We start from the raw sequence: 25677 nt of genomic DNA on the forward strand, positions 1-25677 counted from the left end.
GACTTCAACAATCTTTTTTTGATTTTCAGTGGGAAAGGAGACTCTCCAGAGGCCCGGGTACTGGCTAAGCAAGTAGCTACATCACTGCAGAATTTACAGTCTAAAACGAACAGGGTAGTAGCAAACACCAGGCCAGTTAAGGCAGCTGTTCATTTGGAGGGCAAGATTGAGCAAGCTCAAAGGTGGATTGACAATCCGACAGTTGATGACCGTGGAGTAGGTGAGCTGTTCGCTGAATCACTGTTCGGCTTCATAATAAATTGGAACAATAAAACTGCATCTCCTGAGATTTTGTTTACCACATCTGAGACATTTGGTTTATGTAGAGGTGCATAGTTCATAGCCTGTGGCTCATAGCAGCATTCTGTGCTTCTTCTGCTGGTGAAGTGTGGTGATGGATCCTCCACTTATGAATTTAAGCAGAGGAAAATGAGCATCATATTGAAGATGGGAGAACTTGCAATGTAGAAAGGGCATAAAGGCTAAAAAAATTTTGAGGACCTTTCCAAGGTGATCGTCAGATCAGTTGGATTTGTGAATTTAACATGCGTTCACTATCCTAAATAAAAATTGGTATTAAAATCACTGTGTTCACAAAAAACTTGATAAGACAACAAGTGTTACCATACATGCCTTTGAAGTTACTTTCTAATATCCATACATGTAAGTAGGAACAAAACAAAATGCAACATTTTTTACACTGTTTTGTATTGTTTGCAATTCAAGTACAATGTCTAAAATACACATTTGTATATCGGCTGGCAAATTAAGAAATTAACTCCCATGTAAATAGAAAGTAGATGTTTCATTCTGTAAGGTTTTTCTTAAAGATATGGCTTCACCTCATACAGTTTCTACACAATCTTATAGAACAGCAATATTATTTTGTTACCAGCAAGCAATGGAAAAAGTGAACAAATAAGCATGGTATGTCACTTGCAGGCATATAGTAATGATTCAGGAGTTACTTTATTGTTAATAATTGGAAGTGGTGGGAAAATTAATTAAAACTTTTTTACGAAGACAAATGTTGCATCCCCACCCTCTCATATTTGTGGTGTTTTTCTTGTTTTCTGACCAGCTTTCTAGCTGGCAGGGTGGCTTTTATCCAAAAATAGTTTCAATAAAGGGTTCTTTGAAATCTTCATTTTACAATCTCATTCATCATAGTAGTGAGGTGCAGACAGCAGAGCTGTGAAGGCTACGAGGAATCCCAACCTGACCCTGGTGTAGTGCAGTTGTAGACCTTCAGTGCTTGCACTCACCTTTCAGTTCAGGATTACGTCTGTTGGTGCGTGAACAACCTGATTTTTAGATCACCGGCAGGGTTTGCAAGGCTGGCAGTTAAAGAGACCTTTTTATTTTTGAACTTCGCAAATTTTCTCTAGAAGTTGACCATAAACATGGAACTATACCATGCAATTTTAGCCATTTTCTGATGCAGGAACTGCACAACAAAGTGTGATAAGACTCCTCAGGCCTTCTGGAAGCTGTGAAAGAGTGTCCCAGGAGATCTGGTTGCCTTGGTGGGAGCTTCTCCAATTTCAAACTTCCCCAGAATCCACTGCATCCTACATCAGCATTCAGCTCCTGGAAGCATGAAATGTAAACAGATACGATTGTTCACTCTTTCCCCTTCAAAAGAAACAATAAGCAAAAGTTTAGATGCAAAAAAGATTTATAATTGCATAGTTACATTTGAGATTTTACATGCAAATTATGTAATTTCCATAGGAATTGGAACTCTCCTGCATTGGAAATATGTTAAGGCTTTAGTCAATAGGTACAATAATATATAATGCCAAAAATGTGTGAAGAGCCAGAATAAGTAGTTGTGAGAGCCTTAACTTTGGAATTTAAGTGTTTAAAAATTTGTTGTAATGTTGAATTAATGTGTGTTGTTTTTGACTTTTATTTTATTATGGCTGTTGATAAGATTCCTCTATGAAGGATTCATTGAGAACACAGTGCTCTGTTAGATCTCTACAATACGGTTGAAAGAATTTGGCCTAGTAAATTTAGTCTTATGAAAATATTTCTGAGCTGTTCTCTGAATAGGGAGTTTGACCATGTCACAAATCACTTTGCATGTTTACAGTTCTCCCAGTGTAAAGTTTGGCCCTATTAGTATGGATTGATTAAAGTTCTGAACCATAAAACATATGTTGTTCTATAATGGTGTGGGTCATTTTGCTGGCATCTCCTGCTGTTTGCTTTGTAAACAACTTCATTATAATCTGCCTCTACTGAGCGATAAATGGATTGAAATCTTTAATTCTCACTGCCACATTAAAAATTGGGCAGGATAGGGTGAAATATATCAAATGAATGTCTTCATCACCTGCTCCTTGCTTAATCCAAAACAACAACTTGAATAGATATTACTGGATTCCAACAAGACTCTGCTTGGCTAAACTAAGAGATGTCACAAAATGTTGCTGTCAGTACTCTGCATTGCATCTCGTATATTCTGGGGCTGTGATGCAATTATTCTCATCTCTCTGTAACCAAATCTGTAAACTTATCTCCTGAGCTCTAAATTTCTCTGTTGCACAGTCAGCCAAATTTGTGTGTTAGACTTAAGTGAAGACAGCCATACTCCATGTATCTTTAAGACTTAAATATAATAACTCCTATTTAATAGAACTTTGCTGTGCTATTAGAAAAACAAAGAGCACCAGTCTCTAAACAAATGAACACACGAGATTGTCAAGACTAAATATGGAAATGATTTACAAGAAAAAAAATGGTTGTCATCCCTCTCTCCTTGCCTCCACCCCAACCCATGGAAACTTAAGTCTCACATCACAGCTGATAAATCTCTCCTATCTATGATGTCTGAAGAAAAAGAGGATATGATGATGCACATCACTATTCTGTTTTCTACCTCTTTTATTTTTTGTCTCTTCCTCCTTGTTGCCTTTGCTTGGTTTAGTTACTGCACCTAGACTTTTTTTCCCTAAAATAATTTTGGGGGGATGAAGGCCAATTTACAGTAATCAAAATCGGGGAGTATTGTTAAGGTGGTATCAAGTTCATGGTGGTTAGGTCAGTGGGAACACAATTAACTAATAATCTGTTCTTGCCAACCCACCCTAGTTAAGGATGGTGAGGCTCGGGCCAAGCATCAGCATATTGCACAAAAGGAGATTTTGAAGAGACTTTAACTTTCCATTGGGTTTGAAATGCTGTTGAGTGCAAATCTCCTTCTTCAAATACAACTGAATAACCAGAAGGTTAAGTTTAGAACCAAAAAATAAAATTAGTCCTTAATTGCTACTCACTTGACAGTACAACTGAGTTACGCCCTCTACCTCTGGGGTCTGTGAATTACTGAAGTACTGTACTACTTTCTATTGTAGGCCAGGCTGCAATCCGGGGACTGGTGGCTGAAGGTCGTCGTTTAGCCAATGCCATGATAGGACCTTATCGTCAAGACCTCCTTGCCAAATGTGATCGTGTAGAACAGCTGGCTGCCCAGCTAGCTGATCTGGCAGCAAGAGGAGAAGGAGAGTCACCTCAGGCTAGGGCGATTGCCACTCAGCTCCAGGATTCTTTGAAGGTAAAACTTCATTATAGGTAGAATGGTCACCATTTTGTAGCAGTTTAAGAGCTGAGGAAGCCTCTGCTCATGCTGGTGGGGTGGGTACATAAATACAAAATTCAGTATGAAGTACCACAGGAGAACTTACAGTGAAGACTGTGGAAGCAGCTTTCACAGGAAGTATAGAGAGCTCCATGCTTCAATGAGACTTAAAGCACTTGATTTCATACTTTAGGGACCAAATCTTGGTGTGCTGTAGGAAAGACAGACTAATTTAAAGAGTCTATTCTATCTGCAGTTCCTGATGAGCAGCATCTCATTCCTGATGAGATGGGTTTTGTATATGGAAAGAGATGCCCAGAAAACTGGCCAAGTATTTAAAGTTTTTCTTTTTCACTTACCAAAGATACCACATCAGCAGCTACTTATCTGAGGACCATCTAGGGTCTCACACTATACTGTTCTTTCCCTCAATGGTAATTTGGTCTATAATCACTAGTAGCCAAAGGGTTAACATTACAGACGGCTTTAAGAAGCAGTATTTAAAAATACTTGGTAACGGATATTTCTGTTGGTTGCCATTTTGAGTGGTCCCATGAAGTTTGTTTTTGCAAAAATGCTGTTTCTGGAATTTGAAGGTCCTACAAAATCTTATGATTTTCATGCTATGTTTTTCAGGATCTGAAAACAAGGATGCAAGAAGCTATGACCCAGGAGGTTTCTGATATTTTTAGTGACACTACAACCCCAATTAAACTATTGGCAGTGGCAGCCACTGCACCTCCTGATGCACCCAATAGGGATGAGGTAAGTGTAGTAGGAACAACTAATATTTTCTTACATTCAGCTTCTAATACTTAACTACACAGTTTTACAAGACAAGATTTTGCCCTTAGTCTTCTGATCCATAATTGCTAATAGAGAATGGATGAGCAGTAGTCTGAACTACTGGGAGTGGAAGGTTATGTCATGATTCACTGGAAAAGTTAGTCCCTAAACATTCAGTAAATCTTAGGATCTTACCAAGGATCTTCCTGTCATGATGTTGTTGACATTCTTAAGCTATTTGTATGATAGATGGGTATTTAAACTAGTTAATCATTTTTATATCTTTATATGTAATAGATGCTGATCATGTTCATCTAAGGACACATCAATCAATGTGTTAGACCTAATTTTTTTCACTATGAAACTCACTTTCTGTGCTTCTGATCACTGTCTTTATGCAAAGTGTACTAAGTGCTGAACTTGGAAGTTATATTTGGCCAGCTGGTTGGCACAGGGCCAGAATGATTCCAGATGCCTGAGAATTTGGCTTTGCAGGATAGATATTTTTTTTTTGTAAGAACATATTCAGAAAATAAGTGTATAAAACAAAGTGTGTGTGTGTGTGTGTGTGTGTGTGTGTGTGGAGAGAGAGACATTTTTCTATTTAGAATGTTTTAGTTTCTAGAATAAATATCCACTTTATTATAACCTTCCATGGAAAATTCTTTTCTGTTTTATTTCTTACTTTTTAAATTAGACATATTAAAGCCTTTTAGGAAAAATCTGTGAAACGTAATGAATTAGAAATAATTATATCAAGCATGACAGTCATAACCTTTGGCATGTGCTGCATTCTTCCCATCAACGAAACCTAGTTTTTGGTAGGCAAATTAATTCCTAGGGAGCTATGGGTTCAAAGCTGCTATGACAAAATACCTTTTATTATGCAGTGTGAGGAATTCCTGACTAGTTCTACTACAGAATAATGTAAGAAATACCATGCATTAGTGGAAGTGTGATAACACACCTTGCCAACAAGCTGTACAGGATGGATTAGCAGTTTAAAATGTCTGTTAATTTGATTAGAAAAACTTGGAAATAATGTAAGAATTACAAAGTAAAACATTGTCCCAAGATTCTACTTGGTAAAAGCACCTGACTAGCAAATAGGAAATCTTGGGTTCAAATCCCCCCAGTGTCTGAAGTAAATCTATTAGTAGGTCAGACAGCATGGTGCAGAGTGTGGTATTACACTTTGAATAGAAAAGAAAGCATCTTTTTGAGAAGGTAAACTGCTAATAATGCACTTTTCCCCCACTCTCTTACAGGTGTTTGATGAAAGGGCAGCAAACTTTGAAAACCATGCTGCTAGACTTGGAGCAACAGCAGAAAAAGCAGCTGCTGTTGGAACTGCTAATAAAACCACAGTAGAAGGCATTCAAGCAGCTGTGAAATCAGCCAGAGAACTCACACCGCAGGTCTCTTTACTCATCTCATAATTATAATAAATTAGTTGGCATTGTTAATCTCCAAAGGAATTTTCTGTATGATCCCAGTCACCAAAGCATGATGTGGGTGATCTTACCGTTAGCATTTGTGTTTAAATGTAACTAACATGAAGAACCCTGTGTGTATTTGTGTTGTGATGTCCACTTCAAGGTGGAACTATAAAAATGAGGATGTTGTGTTTAGCTATTACACACGACAAGGCTGAATAGATGATGGAGACAGTTTCATGCTTTCCAACTTTTGGGCAGTAATTTTGATGAATTTTCCTCCTAATAAACATGATTTTTAACAAAACATATGAGTAGAAAATAATGTATTTTTCTTTTAAAATGATTTTCTAACTTCATGTAAAAGCATAATTTTGTACAGTCATATAGATCTATGTTTGATATATACTGCTCATTTGCTTTAGCTCCTTTGAGCAAAATTTTATCATGAAAGTGGACCTTTTTGTGTGACACATGAATTGCAATTTGAGACGCCTGGTGTCTAAGGGCAATTTTAAATTCTTTTCACACAGTGGAATTCTTTGTGCAGCTGAAGGCTTTTCATAGTGGAACTAAAATTGACATATGAATATTAAAAGTAAAACTGGACAACTAGTTGTATTAAAAAATAGTGTAGTTTCATGACAATGTATAGTATCCCTGTTTAACAATATTTTTGTATTAAATATTTTACATTTGGCAGGTAATATCAGCTGCTCGTATCCTCTTAAGAAACCCTGGAAATCAAGCTGCTTATGAACATTTTGAGACCATGAAAAACCAATGGATTGATAATGTGGAAAAAATGACAGGTAAAGAATTCTTGTTGAAAGTTTTGTTACTCATTGCTCATTATGGGTATTTTTTCTCCTGTTAAGGTGGATGAAATGTGCACAAAATAATGGTTGCACAACTTTTTGTGTCTGAAAGAAATAGCAGGCCTACAGTTTGACCCGGGAAAACACTTATGTTGCATAGTACTAACAATACTGGTTTCTTCTTTTTATATAGGTGCTAAATTAAACTCACCCATTATTCTCTAGTTTAGGGGTCCTCAAACTTTATTTGTTTTAAGTTGTTACAATGAACTAATGATGAAGATAATGCTGTATCTTTGTGCTATTGTATGTAACTTTCTCTGGCACACTTTTCTCTAACAATCTAAACTCTGTATCTAAGGAGCCAAACATCCAGGAGAGTAAATACTTCCAAATGTGAACAACCTCCAGAGCCCTAAATACCCATTTCCCTTTCCATACATGGAAGTGGAATATTAACATGTTCAATTTTTATCCTAGGATTGGTAGATGAAGCAATTGATACTAAGTCTCTGTTGGACGCATCAGAAGAAGCTATTAAGAAAGACCTAGATAAATGTAAAGTTGCAATGGCCAATATCCAACCTCAGATGCTTGTAGCTGGTGCCACCAGCATTGCTCGGCGAGCAAACCGAATCCTGTTGGTGGCAAAGAAGGAAGTTGAAAATTCAGAAGATCCCAAATTCCGTGAAGCTGTTAAGGCAGCCTCTGACGACCTAAGCAAAACTATATCACCAATGGTAATGGATGCTAAAGCTGTGGCAGGAAACATTTCTGATCCTGGTAAGCATAAAGCAAAGAGCTTCTCTCAAACACTTTTTCCCCTTTTTGAAGCTTGAAGCTTTTGCACGTTTGAAACTATTAATTTTTCTCCTTGTCCGTATATTGTGACCTCAAAAACCCCAGTATCATGCAATCAAGATGCAATCACGCTACTTAATGCTTCTATTAAGTTTAGTGGGAAAACTTCCAGTGAGTTAAAGGGAACAGGATCTGCCCATAGTTTACTACTTTTGTTACCACCTATGAAGAGACTTGTATCTTGTGATCTTTGTCCCAGGTGAATATCTGAAATGTGCTGGCAAGAGGACACCTGTATTTTTTCTGTAAAATGGCAAGATGTTGTGTATTTGTGCCTGAGTCTACTTTGGCTATTCATAGTGGATTCTTACTCTAGCCATAGCACTGGTTTAAACCCGCTGGCTATTCTACAGTTAACATTCCAGAAATTGAAACTCACTGTACAACATTCTGTCTGTTGTTTAAATACCATTATATTTTGCAACTAAGTGTTGAAGGTACTTAAATTTGAACCAGGTATTGTGCAAACTGCAAATACGCCTGAGAGTAGTGCTCCCCCCCCCCCCCCCAAGCATGCAGGGTGACAAAGGCATATTACATTAAGCATTGGATTTTCTGTTCAGGTTTGCAGAAGAGCTTCCTGGATTCTGGATATAGGATTCTGGGAGCTGTGGCAAAAGTCAGAGAAGCCTTCCAGCCTCAAGAACCTGATTTCCCTCCTCCTCCCCCCCCTGACATTGAGCAGCTTCATGTAAGTACAATTCAGTTTCTCAGTAATGGTACATTTGAGTTGCACTGGTACTGATTGCATCCAGCGACAATAAAGCTTTTATCAGAGAGACTTCAGTTTAGGTAGAGTCGTGTTGGGATGTACTGGACTTCAGTTTTCACTTTAAATAGTTTTGATGGTCCTTTTTTAGAAGCTAGCATAATTACTTAACTTAAGATTGAAGCACTTCATCAAAGAGCCTGATACAAAGACCACTGAAGCCAATGGAAGACTTTCATTGACTTCAGTGGACTTTGAATGAGGTGCAAACATCATGGAACTCTTCTTGAAGCAGATAGAGGGAGAGAGGCAACCTTTGAGACAGCTAGACTCCAGTCCATTGTTTGCTTTATAGATCCATGTTTCTTAAGTGACAGGACTTTGAAATAGGAAATACAGAAGTTAACTACATCTTCTAAAGAGAATGTCTTTCAGCGCAATGGTTGTAATTTTTGTCTTAGCAAATAAAATGATTAGAAATATCACCTCACTCTTAAATGCTTTGTCTCATGTAGTGAGGACTGGGAAAGCCTCAAATTCTACCCACTAATTCATACTAGTTATGAACTCCCATACTTTCGCCTGTGATATGGGTTAGTTTAAGCCTCATCTAGTGTAAAACAGCACTCAGAGAGGTAAGCCACAGAACATATTCTGACTACGAGACAAGGGAATAGCAGAGGCTTTTCATGCCACTTTCATGCCATTCTTCCCCTGCCTCTCTAAAATGAATCCTCATTGATCATGCAACGTGCTTTTGGGAGAAAAGGGACCCCTGTGAATTTATATGGAGGTGGCCTACCCTTTCTATTAAGCAGCAGCCATAAGTCCAGGGCAACCATGTGAGTTTAATGTAGAGGAGAAGTATTGATTTTGACCAAACGGAAAACATTTGTTTTATTCTTTAAATAAAAACGTTAGTTGTATTTGGCTGGTCAGCACCACTAACTTAGTGGGCCAGCCTTCAGTGTGCAAAGTCGTAAACTACTGTGAATGTACTTTTCTTGTGATGGAGAGTCCTTTAAATGTGAGACAGCATGAGCTCCTCATTGTCCTGCAGATGCCTAACAACCTGGTACCATGTTTTGTGCCAGTATATTTTCAAGTGTACTGAATATATTCCTTTCTTGCTTAGCTGACTGATGAACTTGCGCCTCCAAAACCACCCCTTCCAGAGGGTGAAGTTCCACCACCCAGACCACCTCCTCCCGAAGAGAAAGATGAAGAGTTCCCAGAGCAGAAAGCGGGAGAAGTGATTAATCAGCCCATGATGATGGCTGCTAGGCAGCTACATGATGAAGCCCGAAAATGGTCTAGCAAGGTAAGTGAAGTGTATAAAAGGGCTTGTTTCTATTGACTCTAACAGCTAATGTAAGAAAGGTGTTTATCTCTGGAAATTAGAAATAATAGTCAAAGATCTAGGACTGAAAGAAATCAGAGTCATTGTCCAGGACCAATCATGAGCTTGACTGTCCAAAGTCAGCTGTTGCCATTCCTTTCATTTCCTGGGATAAAACGAAGCATTATAGTTGGGACTCTGTGTACACCATGATTAAACAGTTGGATATTTGTCACAGCATTATGCTGAAGATTGCAGGCTTTCATTTTTCCAACCTTTATGGCTGTGAAAAAATTGTGTACTTCTCAGACTAGGAGTCAATGCAATGTATGTAAATCCCTAAAAAATGGCTCTGCGAGACATGATGTGCTCCACATGCCTCCACAGTTAATTTTGAAAACTAATGATGCAGATTTCAGTGGCAGTATTGTTAAATGCTAGTGAACGAGTTAACACTCCAAATTAATGTGCTTATCCCACAAACCCAGATGGCCTTCCTTAGCTTCTCAGATGCTGAAACCACCTCCTATTTTCCCCTACAGCTGCAAAACCTCCTGCTTTCTCCTGACCCCCTTTTATAATAGCATTTATACATTTGTACTGCTAAACCCCGTTCTACACCTAAAACTTAGGTCGACCTAACTACATTGCTCAGGGCTGTGAAAAATTTTGTACCCTGCATGATGTAGTTAGGTCAACCTAACTCCCGCTGTACATACAGCTAGTTCGATGGAAGAATTCTTCCATTGACCTACCTACTTCCTCTTGAGAGGATAGATTTACTACAGCAATTGGAATAAACACACTAAAGCAAAAGAAGGGAAGTGTCTACATTACAGCGGTGTAGCTGCAGCTGCACTTCTGAAGACATACCCTAAGTTCTGGAGTGCGCTGAAAATGTAAATATTAGGGACAGAATAAAATAGATGGAATTTAATATCACATGAAACAAAGGATACAATTATAATTAGTTTTTTTTAAATTAAATATGAAAATGCAGTTGGAAGATGCCACAGAATCTCCTCACTGCTATAATGTGGCTGCAGAGTGCAAGCATATTGCCACAGAATTAGGCCAAGCTTGTTGTGAAGTAGACCGGCCCTTGATTATAGCATCCCTGAATTAGTGAAGCCACTCTGTTTGAATGTTTATACCCATCCACTGGGTAATCTATTCTTGAATCATTGCCGCTGGAGAAATTAGAAGCTTTTTACCTTCAAAACATCAAATAGCAGAACAGCTGTCTCAAGGTCATTCTTATGTGGAGAGCTACTATACTGCACCTTACATTCTGCGTAAGTATGGATTTGCCTTCCATGCTCACTTTGTGTTTGTGGTCATCAAAGCTGGTTAGTGTGTCACAGAACCCTGGATATTTTTTGCCCATTTAAGGTAGGAAACAGCTATGTTAAAACTACTATAATAGTTCTGGTGGACATCACAGAACCAGTCAGGCTAGATTGGGTGACTGTAGGTAGCTAAAAGAAAAGGAGTACTTGTGGCACCTTAGAGACTAACAAATTGATTTGAGCATAAGCTTTCGTGAGCTACAGCTCACTGATGAAGTGAGCTGTAGCTCACGAAAGCTTATGCTCAAATCAATTTGTTAGTCTCTAAGGTGCCACAAGTACTCCTTTTCTTTTTGCGAATACAGACTAACACGGCTGCTATTCTGAAACCTGTAGGTAGCTCATTCATTGAACTCTTCTCCTCCTGAGCCATCTGTTTCTAGAAGATGTATCATTTTTGTTTAAAAAAAATCTCTACCCTTTTGAGCTGTGTGTTCTAGGAAGGTACTATTTGTTAAGACACCTTATTATCAAAAGCCATTGTATGACTTTGGGGTCGAAGATCATTCAATTTAAAGGGTTAAAATTAGCACTGAATTGATCTGGGGAGATTAATGCTCGGTGCATTAGAATTCCATACATAGGAAAAGTGAAACTTGCAGCACTTGTGAGCTGGGTTGTGTTAATTCTGGGGAGAGCTTTTCTACAATAGCTGTATAAATGTACTGTGTGGAAATTATTTTAAAGTTTGTAAGGTTTATGGTCAAAGTGACAGTTTAAAAATGGGACCACCTCACTCCTTTTTATTCAGTCACGCTTACACATACTGACAAAAATTGTCTTTCCTCCTCTTTCCTCCTTTTAGCTATATTGACTGAGGTGCTTTGAGAATTTGGAGTCTATTCTGGTTTGTACATCAGTGTAATTTTTTAGCTATGTTACAATTATAGAAACAAATTCTGCCCTTGTTTGCAGCTGTACAAAGCCCATTCTAGGCAGCAGGTGTGGGCTTCCACAGGTGTAACTTGTAGGCCAGAATTTGGTCTGCAAAATTGGCATTGTTTGGGATGATGTGTGAACCAGAAAACAGATCCTGATTAGTTAGGACCACTGAGTCGGAAAAGGCCTCTTTACTTATAAAATGAGGAAAATTGATCTGGATCATGGATGTAATAAACATGAAACCCTGCAAATCCATTTTTGGAGCCACTTTTCCGACTAGAAATGTGTTTTACATGAGAAGTTCAGTATATTTTCTGCTGGGTTTATTGTTACCTGTGTGTGTTTATATCCCAAAAGGAGTACTCCTTTATCTTGTTAATCATCTTAAAAGGTAATTTTGAGGAACAATGGGTTATAATTTCCACTTTTCAGAAAGTGCTTTGTGGTTTGGATTTTAAAGCTGACAATCCAATTAAATACAATAAGTACTTAAATATTTGTTTACCATATGTAGTTTATATGTTAAGTAATATGCCTACTAAAATATTTACCTACCAGAGCAAAACACCAATACAGCTTAAAAAAATAACAAAATGTTCAACTTCTGTATTTAGCATGAGCCGCAACTCTTGGGTTTCTGGATTATAAAACAATATTTTCAGAACCTTTCAAGAAAAAAGTGATTCAAACCAACAAAACCAGGAAATTGAAGTCTAACCTTTTATCCTTCATTCATGCTTTTAAAGTCGCACCAGCTGCAAAGCAAGCTGGTCCCATGAATACAACTGCAGGAAATTGCAATGTCCCATGGTGTGCATCCCCCGCCCCTGCTCTTCCCTGCAGGTCATGGATACCATCTTTGATTTAATCTGGGTTCAGTTTTAAAATACTTTCTTTTGAGCCGTAATGATCCTCAGAGAAGCTATTTAAAAGATGAGTCTTTAACTTTCCACTGCAGCCACAGGCTGTGGCCTTCTCTTATGAAGAAAATCTAGCATGGCAGGCACTGAGTGTGATGTGTGGGACTTGACAGATCATGAGACACAAGATCCAGCTCATCCCAAGCCTGCTGGACTTCAGGCTGAGGCAGGCTCTCAGTGCACAAAGCCAATATTTCACTTTTGTGTTTTCCTGGGGTTTTATTGTCACAATCAGATGCTTTTATAACTTTTTGTATGGGCGGGGGAGGGGAAGGAATGCTTAATATCTTTTTAACAGACTTTTTAATGCTCTGTCTTTTATAAGACTCAAAAGTTACCAATGTAATCTTTTTACAAATGTCGTTTTTCACTGGGCAAACCCAGGAATTCTCTCACCTCTGTAATGTCTTTTGGAAGGTCCATAAGCCCGTATGCGTCAGGTTTCCCAAATACATAGTTTCTGCCTCTGCATTATCTATATCAGGATAGCTTTGGCATTAGGTTTACGAGTTTTATAAAGTCTATCAATCAAAAGAGGCTTATATTGTGTAATGTCTGGAAGATGCTCTGCATGACTAAGATTTTTTTTAAGATGAGTCATTTATTGAGTTTAAATTATAGCTTTTCCCTTTCATTGTTTTTTCTGGTGTAGATTTTGTCCATAAAAGGCCTTGCTTTAAAAACAAGGCTCATTAGAAAGTACATACGTTCTTGATAAAGATTGTTTGGCTTGTTTCATTCTCTTCGTCTGATATGAAGAATGTGATTAGTAATTTTGAATAATACAATGGTCCTGGAAGTGTTGGCTATGGTAACATGCCATGCAAAATATGCTGTGACATTGTTTTCTTAGGTATCTCCTCCCCACACTCTGCACTGTAGGCATTATTTGTAATGGCTTAAATCGTCATTTTTTCCACACAAAAAAAAGGTAATAACTGCAACATTATGGCAAAACAATTTAGTTCTCTTCATAATCCCTTTGTACTCTAATCATTCGTATTCACAGTGCTTTGTTTTACTAAGTCCATTTTCAGTCTGTTAGCAAACACTAATAACTTAATTTCCAGGAATGATCTCCTTTCTCTTTAATCTTTTTTGTTCTTTGTGTACTCTGGTAGCCCTTCATTTCCAATTCTTCTACTCCTCTGTTGTTAATTCTCTTCTTTACTTCTCTAAGGGAACAGAAAGCAGTATCTGGCAGCTGTATACCTCAGCCTATTCTTATCCCATCCACACATCCTTATGTGAAACAGCATCCACAAAGTTTGTTTTCACCAGTACCAAATTATACCACCATTGTCTTGCCAGAAAATGTTGTTCTGAAATTCTGATTTCCTTGAAATGCATAAGATAAATCATGTGTACTCATCTGAACAATATTTCTTTCCATATCTTTCAAATAATCCTAACTTTTTCTTTCCTTAACTTCCTAGTAATTCTGATTCACAGGTGAAATGGTTGGCCCCCTTTCTGCTGATCCTTGGATTGTTTTCATTTTCTTTTAATTGAGCAAGAGGTTGTTTGATTACTAAACCAGCTCAGCTCTTTTACCAAATCCTGCTTCTAATACTAACTGTCCCTGTTTCTCCAATCTCCCTGCCACCTTCAAAGCCTGATGTGACTGAGGTTAATGAAGCCGCTGAGGCTGATGTAGATGTAGATGAGCAGGAGGATGCAGATGATGTTGAATTCACTCTCCCCTCTGACACTGAAGATGATTATGAGCCTGAGCTGCTGTTAATGCCAACCAGTCAGCCCGTTAACCAGCCCATTCTGGTCGCTGCTCAGTCTCTGCATCGGGAAGCAACCAAGTGGTCTAGTAAGGTACTCCTCAGTTTCCCACTGGCAACTGATCTGTGTGCATCCAGCCATTTGGAATGCTGACACATTTGCATCACTCTTGATACTTGCTGGGCCCCATGAGTCTGAGTGAATAAACGTTTGCCTGCACTTCATTTTAAGGATTGAGAGTGGCTTCACAAGTTTGGTAGGTCTGTCAAGGCCAGATTTCAGCTTGATTTTTGGGTCACTTTTTAGAATAAAAAGGCTTTTCTTCCCTTTGATTGCATCTTCCTATCTTTCTGCATATGGCAGTATTTAAAAATGTAAAAGACATTTTTCTGATCACCTGTGAAGCCATGGTTGGTTTCTCAATGACTTCCAGATAATAACAGAACTTAAGTCATTTAACATGTCTATTGTGCTTTGCCTCTATCGACGGCTTCAGCTAAAATCCGTATGACAAGGAATGGCTTTGTATGGCAGTGTTATCAAGGAGGACTTTCTGCTGACTTGCACTTGGCTGTACTGCAAATGCTGGCTTGGATGAGAGAACTCCTTTTAAAGAACCTGCACTGAATGCATTAGTTGCTGAGATCAAAACTGTTTATATGGTACCAATGGAGAGCTAAGCTGAAGTTCAGACATTCACAAGTACTCTCGTGTCTAAACACAAAAAAGTTTTTGCAAGGCTGGTCACTTACTTCATCGTGGAACTGGCATGCTTCAAGATATGTAAAGTTGTTGCTCTCCAGTGAGTGAGTGTGTGTGTGTGTGTGTCATATGTGGTCAGTCATTCATTTTTAATAGAAAGGGCTTTCAAAAATATTCCTGTCCTTTTCACATTCTAATGCTAGATAATTAGAGGGTTTCATAAATGATGTTGTTGAATATTCCTAACTATTTATCCCTCTTTACGAATGAATTGAAAAGTTGCCTGTTCTTCACCTCTTTCTTTAATGGATTAAAAATGGCAGTACCGGGCAGGTTGGTTGAAACTATTGTAAAGTACAAAATTGTGAGACACATTGATGAATATAATTTGTTGGGAAATAGGCAACATGGTTTTTGACAAGGGAAATCATGCCTCACCAATATACTAGAATTCTTTGAGGGGGTAAACAAGCATGTGGACAAAGGAGATCTAGTGGATATAGTGTATTGAGATTTTCAGAAAGCCTTTGACAATGTCCCTCACCAAAGGCTCTTAAGCAAAATAAGCAGTCATGGGATAAGAGGGAAGGTTCTCTCATGGATTGGTAACTGGTTAAACGATAGGAAACAAAGGGTAGAATTAGATGGTAAGCTTTCAGAATGGAGAGAGGTAAATAGTGGTGTGCCCCAGGGATCTGTACTGGGCCAGTCCTATTTAATATATTCATGAATGATCTGGAAAAAGGGGTAAACAGTGAGGTAGCAAAATTTGCAGATGGTACAAAACTACTCAAGATAGTTAACTCCCAGGCAGACTGTGAAGAGCTACGAAAGGATCTCACAAAACTGGGCAACAAATTGGCAGATGAAATTTAATGTTGATAAATGCAAAGTGTAGTGCACATTGGAAAACATAATCCTAACTATACATTTACAATGATGGGGTCTAAATTAGCTGTTACCTCTCAAGAAAGAGATCCTGGAGTCATTGTGGATAGTTCTCTGAAATCCACCCATTGTGCAGCGGCAGTCAAAAAAAGCAAACAGAATGTTGGGAATCATCAAGAAAGGGATAGATAATAAGACAGAAAATATCACATTTCCTCTGCATAAATCAATGGTACGCCCACACCTTGAATACTGCGTGCAGATGTGATTATCCCATCTCAAAAAAGATATATTGGAATTGGAAAAGTTTCAGAAAAGGGCAACAAAAATGATTAGGGGTATGGAACAGCTTCCATATGAGGAGAGATTAATAAGACTGGGACTTTTCAGCTTGGAAAAGAGGCGACTAAAGGGGGATATGATAGAGGTCTATAAAATCATGAGTGGTATAGAGAAAGTAAATAAGGAAGTATTATTTCCTCCTTCTCATAATACAAGAACAAGGGACCACCAAATGAAATTAATAGGTAGCAGGTTTAAAACAAACACAAGAGAGTATTTTTTCATGCAATGCGTTGTCAACCTCTGGAACTCCTTGCCAGAGGGTGTTGTGAAGGCCAATACTATAACAAAGTTCAAAAGGGAACTAAATAGATTCATGGAAGATAGGGCCATCAATGGCTATTAGCCAGGATGGGCAGGAATGGTGTCTCTAGCCTCTACAGAAGCTGGGATTGGGTGACAGGGCATGGATCACTTGATGATAACCTGCCTCTTCATTCCCTTTGGGGTACCTGGCATTGGCCACTGTCAGAGGGCAGGATTCTGGGCTTGATGGGCCTTTGGTCTGACCCAGTATGGCCGTTCTTATGTTCTTTTGTTCAGAAAATTGGTACTGTTTTTTAATTTACTTTTTTTTAATTGGCATTTGTGTTTTCAGTAATGCTGCTTTTATTGGGGAAATCTAGAATGTCTATAACACTAGAACACACTTGTTCTTAAAATCCAGACAGCAGCCTAGTCACTTCCACTTCCATGGACAAACTAACATTTTGGTCACCATTTTTTTTTTTTTCCAGTTTTGAAACTTTTTCATTGAGTGTTGGAGGGGAAAGTATTTCACAAACATTTGTACAAAACTTCAGTGCCCCTTATGAAGAATCTTTTTCAATAGACTTGAATTGTTCTTTCTTGACTTAATGAAAGGGTTTGCTAGTGAGTGTGGATTACAGCTCAGGTGTAATTATATTACATTCTTTGTGACTGCTGGCCTAACACTGCCATGTCTAACATTCATTGTTATATTTGTTCCCTGCAGGGTAATGATATAATTGCTGCTGCGAAGCGAATGGCCCTGCTGATGGCAGAGATGTCCCGCCTAGTGAGAGGTGTCAGTGGAAACAAGCGTGCCCTTATTCAGTGTGCCAAGGATATTGCTAAAGCATCGGATGAAGTGACTCGATTGGCTAAGGAGGTGGCAAAGCAGTGCACCGACAAGCGCATTCGAACAAACCTTTTGCAGGTAATAAGCTGGGCTAACTTTAAAATAATGCACATACCATTTTCCTTCCTGAGTCCTGCTGCTTCAGTGTGGCTCAAGGCTGGAGAGTGAGTTTATTTTTGGCTGAGAGTTACCTGTGGATCCCCTTGGCTCCCTGTCCGAGCTTTTGTGAGTCTTGAGGCCCAAGTATGTGAAATGTTGATATTCTTCAACTCCCACTTTGTGACTTCAGGTCTTTTTATTCAGATGGGAGAAGACATGCCAGTGTCCTGTAAGAGAGCCTTTGAAAACTCCATCAATGTCAAGAGACCAGTCTAGCAATGTCTATATCACCTTGGCCATCCACATAGTCAGCCTTATCAAGTCATAGGGTATTGGCAATAGCATAAACCAATACAGCCTCGAATCCCATCCTCCATTCCTGATGAAACAGACTCTTGAAGGAATATTGGGCAAAGGAAAAGTGAATTCTGCTTTAGCGAAGATCCACATTGCTAGAATGGTCACCCAAGCTTATCAGGAAGGAATGGGAATTAAATTGTTGTGCCTTAGGTCATGTCTACAAGAATACTTAGGGCACAGCAAATCTAAATCTACAGCACTCCAGGGTGCTGTGCACTAACTGTCCGAGTGGTTCCTGCTGCTGCTTGCTAAAAGATCCTGAGTGCACTTTGACATTGTGCTGTTTAAAACCACAGTACATCAATGCGCTCTAGGGAACTTTCAGTGTGTGGCAGCAGGGTCCACATGGTGAGTTAGTGCATAGCATGCTGGAGCGCTGTAGATTTCCAACCCAACTTGCCGTGCAGTAAGCGTCCATATAAATGTGTCTTCAGTGACATCATGCAAGGCACCCTTGAAGTTTACATGTACATTGTATGCTTGTACCTGAGCCATCAGCAAAGAGAAACTGCTGTAGAGTGAAGCAAAATCTTAATTTTACTTTAAAAATGGGATATCAATTGTTTCGAGTTTAAAAACTAAAATGATGCATCTTCCCGACTTCTTAGGTCTGTGAGCGAATCCCAACCATCAGCACCCAACTCAAAATCCTCTCCACTGTTAAAGCTACAATGTTGGGCAGGACGAACATCAGTGATGAGGAGTCAGAACAGGTAAGAGCTGTATAATTGATAGTAATGTAAACTCCTGCTCGCTAGTTGATGCGGGGAGAGGGCGGTCAGGTGTGTGTGTTGGATCAGGTCAAAGCCTCCTCTTTCAAGAGTAATCATGGGATCGTAGGACTGGAAGGGACCTTGATAGGTCATCTAGTCTAGTCCCATGCAGTGAGGCAGGACTAAGTATTATCTAGACTCTCATGAGTGCCTCCTGTCGGCTTGGTGAGATGCTGCAATCTTTTCTTCTGGCACTCTACTCAGAGCAGGGGAGGGATAGCTCAGTGGTTTGAGCATTGGCCTGCTAAACCCAGGTTTGGAAGTTCAATCCTTGAGGGGGCCATTTAGGGAATCTAGGGCAAAATTTGGGGCTTGGTCCTGCTTTGAGCAGGGGGTTGGACTAGATGACCTCCTGAGGTCCCTTCCAACCCTGATTTTCTGTGTCCTGTATATAATCATATGTGACCTAGATACTGAGAGTTACTAAATCGGACCCAGTGTCCAATAAATGTGTTAATTTCAGTACACCTTGGTATATATTCTGCAGTTAACAATAGGACATTGCTCTGTCTCATGGAGAAGACTTAATTTGCTTCTAACTTGATATTGCCTCTTGTTTTAAAACAATCCACAGTCCAAAACAAAAAGGTAGAGCTGTTTTTTTGGCATAGGAGATTATTCATTAGCACCCTCTGGTGGTTTACAATGAATACAAGTTTAAGAATACTGTAACTAAAGTGGGCAATCATTTAAAACATTTTTAGTTTCAGCTCTCCCTGCTTCTTAACCAGCAACTTCATCTTTGTTTTGTGAAACTTCGACTTCTGCAGCTATCTTCAATGACTGGGTATATTTAGTTATATTTTTGGTCTAGAATTCCTGTAGGTTCTCTAAAGAAAAGGAGTACTTGTGGCACCTTAGAGACTAACAAATGTATTTGAGCATAAGCTTTTGTTTGGTAGATGGATGTGTTAGGAATAGTGAGCTGTTCAGCTTGTGTTCAGACATTAGCTTTCACTCAGCTTTTCAAAAGGTAGGCCGTGAGGAACAGGAGCCGGTGCTGTTCTTCTTTGAGTAGTGTCCCTGTGTGTGCTCTTCAGGTGTGCCTGCACCTTTGATCAGAGATTTTTGGTAGTAGTGCCCATTCGGCATGTGCATGCACCCACACACCCTCGTGCCCTGCGCTGAGGCTATATGGGACTGCACAGGCCAACAGGCCTCAGTTCCTTCTCAACCGCCTTTGGCCAGAGAGACTACATCTACTGTGTGCATGTTTGCCATAGTATTCGATAATTAGTTAGTTACCTTATAGTGTATGTAGTTGTTGGAACAATTCCCTTTTACTAAAAAAAACCCCCACCATTTTATTGCTAGGTAGACTTAGATAAAATAGTTAAGAGCCTTTTCCCTTCTAGGGGTCCTCTTTGTTATATTATGCAGGAATGCCAGGCTTGCTGGGATTCAAAAGGTGTCTATCCTGTGGTGAGGTGATTGCCATCAATGATAGACACTCCCTGCGCGTTTGCTATTTGGGAGGTAGACTCATCCCCATTAAGTGCAAGATCTGTGCTTCTTTCAAGGGGAGATCCACAAAAAATAGGGAAATCAAGTTAAAACTCTCGCCGATGGCGCAAACTTAACAACCAGCTTCAGCTCCAGGAGTGGAGGACCCCTGTGCACACAGACCTCCAGTACCATTAGTGCCATGTTCACATCAAGATCTCAGTCACCAGAGGTCCCTAAAGAGAGAGGCGGCACCGCAGCAACTAGTATATCTAAGGTACAGAAGTCCTTCATAGAGGTAACCTCAACATCTGCCTCGAAGCAGAAAGCAGTAAGGAGTAAATTTCCAAGAAAATCTTCATCACCAATGCAGATGATGACTACAGAGACCTCGGGTCCCAAGGGAGTTCCATGCAGGCTCCGAGGGATGCTGGTACCACAAAGATGAATAGGAAGCAGCTGTCTAAGACAGACCCGGTACTGAATTCAGGCACCCATACCCAGAGTGGCAGAGACACTGGTGACAAAAGTTCTAAGCCTGTCCCTGAGCAGCACTGAGTACCGGTAGCATGAAAGTCAACAAAGACCACTTGGCTACCTGTGGTACCAGTGGAATCTAAGTCGACTCACTCCTATGCCAAATGTTTGGTACCAGCTGCATGGGTAAAGAGCTGTCCTCCACAGGTTCTTGCTCAACCCTATCTTTTATACCATCAGTACTACAAGGTCTTAGGTACCCTAAAGACCTGCTAGTATCTTGGAAGCCAGTGCCTCGTCTCTTAATGAGCATGGGGGGTTTGTCAGCATCAAGACTCTCTCTTGGTTACCAGCTCCTGTATCGCCTAGAGTACCATACTTGCCCTCGTTGTTTTTGCAAGTCGAACAGCTATGTCGCTGCCCCTCCACCCCTTTCCCCGCCTGGGAGTACATGGAAGAGGATATTTCCGACTCTTAGATCAGTGCAGGGTTTCCCAGTCAAGTCTAGGACACATCACTGTCCCTCCTCCACTGACGTAATACAGGAGAATAAACCTCAGGTGATACCCACATGGCAGGAACACACATGGATGCTTCCACCTATGCTATTTGGTCCCCATCCATGGCTTGATTGGGTCCTGTGGGCATTCTCTTGACAACAATTTACAAAGAAATTGTCACACCCCAGGAGGGAGCAGGAAAGGGCCCATTCTCCTCAACCTCCTATTCCACCACCTATGCCAGAGGAAGAGACCTGTGAGGAGCAGAAAGCAAAGGCGGGATAAGGAGATGACTCCTCTTACTAATATTTCTTCCTCATCACCTGATGAAGCTGTGATGCCTCCACCTCCTCCTTTGGCAGATGACTTCAGGCAGTTTCAAGAACTGATTAAGTGAATTGCGGGCATGCTGTGGATTCTCTTTAAGGTATTTCAGGTGTCCCACCATAAACTCCTGGATATGTTGCAAACTTTGACATCTGTGAGGCTCACCATTCCAGGCAATGAAGCTCTTATGGAGCCTGCTAAGACTGTTTGGCAAACACTAGGTATAGCACTACCTACCTGCAAGAGGGCGGAGGGAAAATATTATGTCCCTGCCATGGAACCAGAGTTTCTATGTTCTCACCCAGCTCCAAACCATTTAGAAGATCTCCTAGACTATTTGTATCCATTGCGGACAGAAACGAGGGTTCGGCAGTTTCAAAACAAAACAGGTTATCAAAGAGGATCTCCAGTTGTATTAAGATTTGTTCAGCCCACTTCGAGAGTGATATCACGTTCGACAAGAGCACAATCTATGTCTAAGCCTCACTTAAGGATGTACCGATTGCAGAGATCTGTAGAATGACAATATGGTCCTCTGTTTGTATGTTTTCTAAACATTTATGCCATGGTGCCTACAGCTAGGCAGGTTGGTTCTTTTTTCTGTGTTGGACTCTGGTCTGAACCATCCACCTTCTTAGGGCACCTTTGGAGTCACATGAAGTTGAGCACCCACAGAAGAGAGGTTACTTCTTGTGCAGTAACTGGAGTTCTTTGAGATGTGTGTTCCTGTGAATGCTCTAGGCACCCCTACCAAAAATCTGTCAAAGTTGCAGGGCACAGGCACACTTGAAGTGGAGCACCCATAAGGGGACATGTCTCGGAGAACTCCAGTTACGGCATAAAGTGTGTAACCTCTCCTTCTTGTGAACGAGAGAATCACTTGCTGCTTGGAGGGAGGGGGTAGCCTTCCACTTATGGAACAGGTCATGTTTTACATTTGACTATCATGAAACGTACATTAGCAAGAATGACGTAACATCATGTTCCTGTTGTGAGGCCCCAGGCAGGGATTTATGCTTCTGTGTTAAACAATTGCTCATCTGAATGTGAACACTGTTTTACCACTATGGATATTTAAGAACTTGAAAGAATAACACCTTTCCTTTGTCTGCAGGCTACTGAGATGTTGGTTCACAATGCCCAGAACCTTATGCAATCTGTAAAGGAAACTGTGAGAGAAGCGGAAGCAGCGTCTATTAAGATTAGAACAGATGCTGGATTCACTCTTCGCTGGGTTAGAAAGACTCCTTGGTATCAGTAAACAACTGCCAAATAACAATCTTCTGAAACATAAAAAGCCTTTTTGAAGCAGAAGAGAATTTTTTAACAGCAAAATGTGCTGTTAACATGAGCTTAAAATTAGCTTATGTTAATGCCCCATTCTAAGGGCATTAATTATAAAAATATGCATTTAAACATCTTCGGAAAGCATCTCAAAATTGCTTCCGACACATTGACAATTTTTATTCTTTTTGGTTTTGAAGATTCTCTTTTCTTTAATTCTGTAATCCCAGAGCCACACTTCTCATTTATGCACTGTATATTTCAGTAGTTTCCATATGGTGGTATGACACATGGACTTTGCTCAAGCTTGAATTGGAGGTCTGGAACACTAACTGTGTTACTTAGCTATTTTGGGGAGACAATCAATGACACTGAAAAGGTGAATTGTTTTAATGACATTTTCATTTAGCTGTTCTCACACCACAAAAGTGTTACAAGGTATATGTAGTAAAGTTCATTTACATCAGAAGTGACCCCTCTTTTTTGGGGGAGGGGGAAATCACATTGCTAAAATAGTCTCTTATGCTGCTGTTACTTTGTCTGGCAGTGATATCCTAGGTCAGGAAATACTGAGCTGTCTTCTTTACTTCCCATTGCCACCTGTAGTCATTCCAGAATCTGCATTCTTGTGCTATACTAAAATGGTTGTTCGTCACAAATAATGACAGCTTGACTGTTCAAGTTTCAGAGGCCTTAGAAAAACACAGACTCCTATCTCTGCTCCCCAGTAAAAAATTTGGTAGAATATGGAGCTAAAAATTTGGAATCCATCGAATTAGCTGCCTTAGTCAGTCAATCATGTTCAAAGCAACTTTTTGTATGAAAAAAAATGCTCAAATAGAACACCATCAAGCTCCAACTCCTTTTCTTCGAAACCTGGCACACCCACACTCCACCTCTGCACACTTCCTTCAGAGTTGTTTTAGGGGAAAATTACACTCCGTTTAATGATGCTTGTGCCTCACTGCCCTTCATTCTAATGATGGAGCATGTGGGAAAGTAGAGGCACTCAATTTATGGAGTCTGTTGGTGTTCTCAATGTAAATCTGTTGTTCAGATAACTTCAATGAGCCATGAAAATGATTTCTAGACTGAAATTCTATATACACATTTGAAGCTTAGTAGCAATTAATTGAATTAGATACATTTATTTTTTTCCAGTTGCGTTAAGAAAACAGACTTGGGATGATTTTTGCACTTCCATACTTCTTATATGCCTTCATTTTTAACATGCTTATGATAGCTGTTCAATAATCTTTTTTGTCATTTAAAATGGAAAGTAATTAGGTTGCTAAAATTTTAGAAATGGCCTTTGTGTGCAAAAACCTTTGCTAACTCGATTACGTACACCAGCATTGCCATCATAATGGCGCCTCAGTTTCCGTTTGGTAGGGACTGTCACAATGATCGCGCTCAAGCCACCTTTGTTAGTGTGCTGTTGCTGCCCGTTGATCAGACACTCGGTAACAGCAAAGGTAAGCTGTGTAGTACAGCACCAGACTACAGTTACTCTGCACTTCCTGTTTTTCTCTCGCCTGCATGGTTATCAAAAAGGGAAATTACGTATTTAAACTACATTATAATAATCTGCCTCAAATTCACCTTAGCAAGAGAAAGCCCTTGTTCATCCTTAATTCACTCCTTGTCTCCTGATAATACGAAATACATGGTACTTAGAGTCTTTTCTCAGACTCCTCCAATAACTCCTCACACCAGGAAGGATGAAGGAGTGGGACAGAGCCTTAACCAGAATGTCTTGCCTTTGGTTGGCTTATAATGGACCCTTAACACTCTGTAATGTAGTCATTTCTATTTAATAGTAAACACTGAATAGGAGGGGACTCTTGAGGGTCTTCAGAATAGTCTTCCTGTATTTGCTTTCAAAATAGTTCAAGCTTCTCTGTGGGTACATCTATACAGCAACTAGATGCCTACGACTGGCCTATGCCAACCAACTGGGGCTCACAGGGCTTGGGCTGCAGGGCTGTTTTGTTGCTGTGTAGACTTCTGGGCTTGGGCTGTAGCTTGGGCTGAGGACCCTTTGAGGCGAGTCCCCTGAGCCCAACTTGGCTGGCACTGGCCAGCCGCACGTGTCTAGTTGCTGTGTAGACATACTCTTGAGATTTTTAGCATCACTGTCTAGTTGCTTGACTGATATTAATGCAATATTACTAATGCCTTTAATACATGATTGTTTATGCCAAAGATCACTTTTTGTTTTATTAAGGAATGTTTGGGAAAGTTATGAATCATGTTTGCCTTTGATATTTCTTCAGAATGTTTGCTATGAGTTCTTAAACTGTTTTGTAGGAGCTGAAATACTGTACACCTTATGCAATTTGTGCTTTCTTGAAGACTATTGGTCTTCAGATCTAAAATGAAGCAAAAATTTAAAGACCTTGAATGTTGGTTAGAAATGTTTTACCACTAATACTTTGTTTATAAATCAAAATTTGTTGTATAGTCTAATATTTTCAATCTTTTCTTATTGTTCTGTTAAAACAAAATAAAAATGCATTTGTATAAATGTCACTTTATGAACATTTACAAGGACTGAATAGTAAGAATGTTCTTTAATTGCAGTAAGAACATCGGTCATCACACCAGAACTATGAATTTAGAGGTTTAATTATTTTCTAGAAAGTTATAAAACAATTGTATGTTGAGTAATAGTTATGCACCCCCAATGTGCTTAAATAGGTAACCTAACAATTTCTATACATTCAGAATAGGAGTAGTGATTCTATCTTTCTATCGGTTATGTGGGCTTTTGGCTCTGATTTGGTACAAGTTATCTGAAAGAGTTAACACTTGTGAGTTTCTAATACATGGAGGTCTCTGACATAGCTATTATTTGTCATACAAAGTGAAAAAAGCATTGCAGTGGGGGAGGTTAAATGTTTTGGTACTTTGTGCAGACTGTTCACTTACCTTTTAGGACAAATTTCCTGGTGCCCATA

At 39.6% G+C, this 25677-nt stretch overlaps 1 protein-coding gene across 3 annotated transcripts in view; it reads left to right on the forward strand.

Moving 5' to 3' along the window:
* The window catches only part of VCL (vinculin), a 115310-nt gene extending 90061 nt beyond the window's left edge, over window positions 1-25249 (forward strand). For 2 of the 3 annotated variants that reach the window (XM_043519907.1, XM_043519908.1), the window contains 12 exons: window positions 30-220; window positions 3363-3562; window positions 4223-4351; window positions 5641-5790; window positions 6512-6620; window positions 7107-7409; window positions 8051-8178; window positions 9332-9517; window positions 14301-14513; window positions 17329-17532; window positions 18522-18626; window positions 22548-25249. In XM_043519907.1, the coding sequence (XP_043375842.1) occupies window positions 30-220; window positions 3363-3562; window positions 4223-4351; window positions 5641-5790; window positions 6512-6620; window positions 7107-7409; window positions 8051-8178; window positions 9332-9517; window positions 14301-14513; window positions 17329-17532; window positions 18522-18626; window positions 22548-22694 (2065 nt within the window). In that variant the 3' untranslated portion in view covers window positions 22695-25249. The remainder of the gene's footprint in view (window positions 1-29; window positions 221-3362; window positions 3563-4222; window positions 4352-5640; window positions 5791-6511; window positions 6621-7106; window positions 7410-8050; window positions 8179-9331; window positions 9518-14300; window positions 14514-17328; window positions 17533-18521; window positions 18627-22547) is intronic. The other variant, XM_038408742.2, reaches the window with a different exon arrangement.
* Window positions 25250-25677: the final 428 nt, after the last annotated feature.

Source organism: Dermochelys coriacea, chromosome 7 (assembly GCF_009764565.3).
Source record: "Dermochelys coriacea isolate rDerCor1 chromosome 7, rDerCor1.pri.v4, whole genome shotgun sequence".
In the NCBI taxonomy this organism is placed as follows: domain Eukaryota; kingdom Metazoa; phylum Chordata; order Testudines; family Dermochelyidae; genus Dermochelys; species Dermochelys coriacea.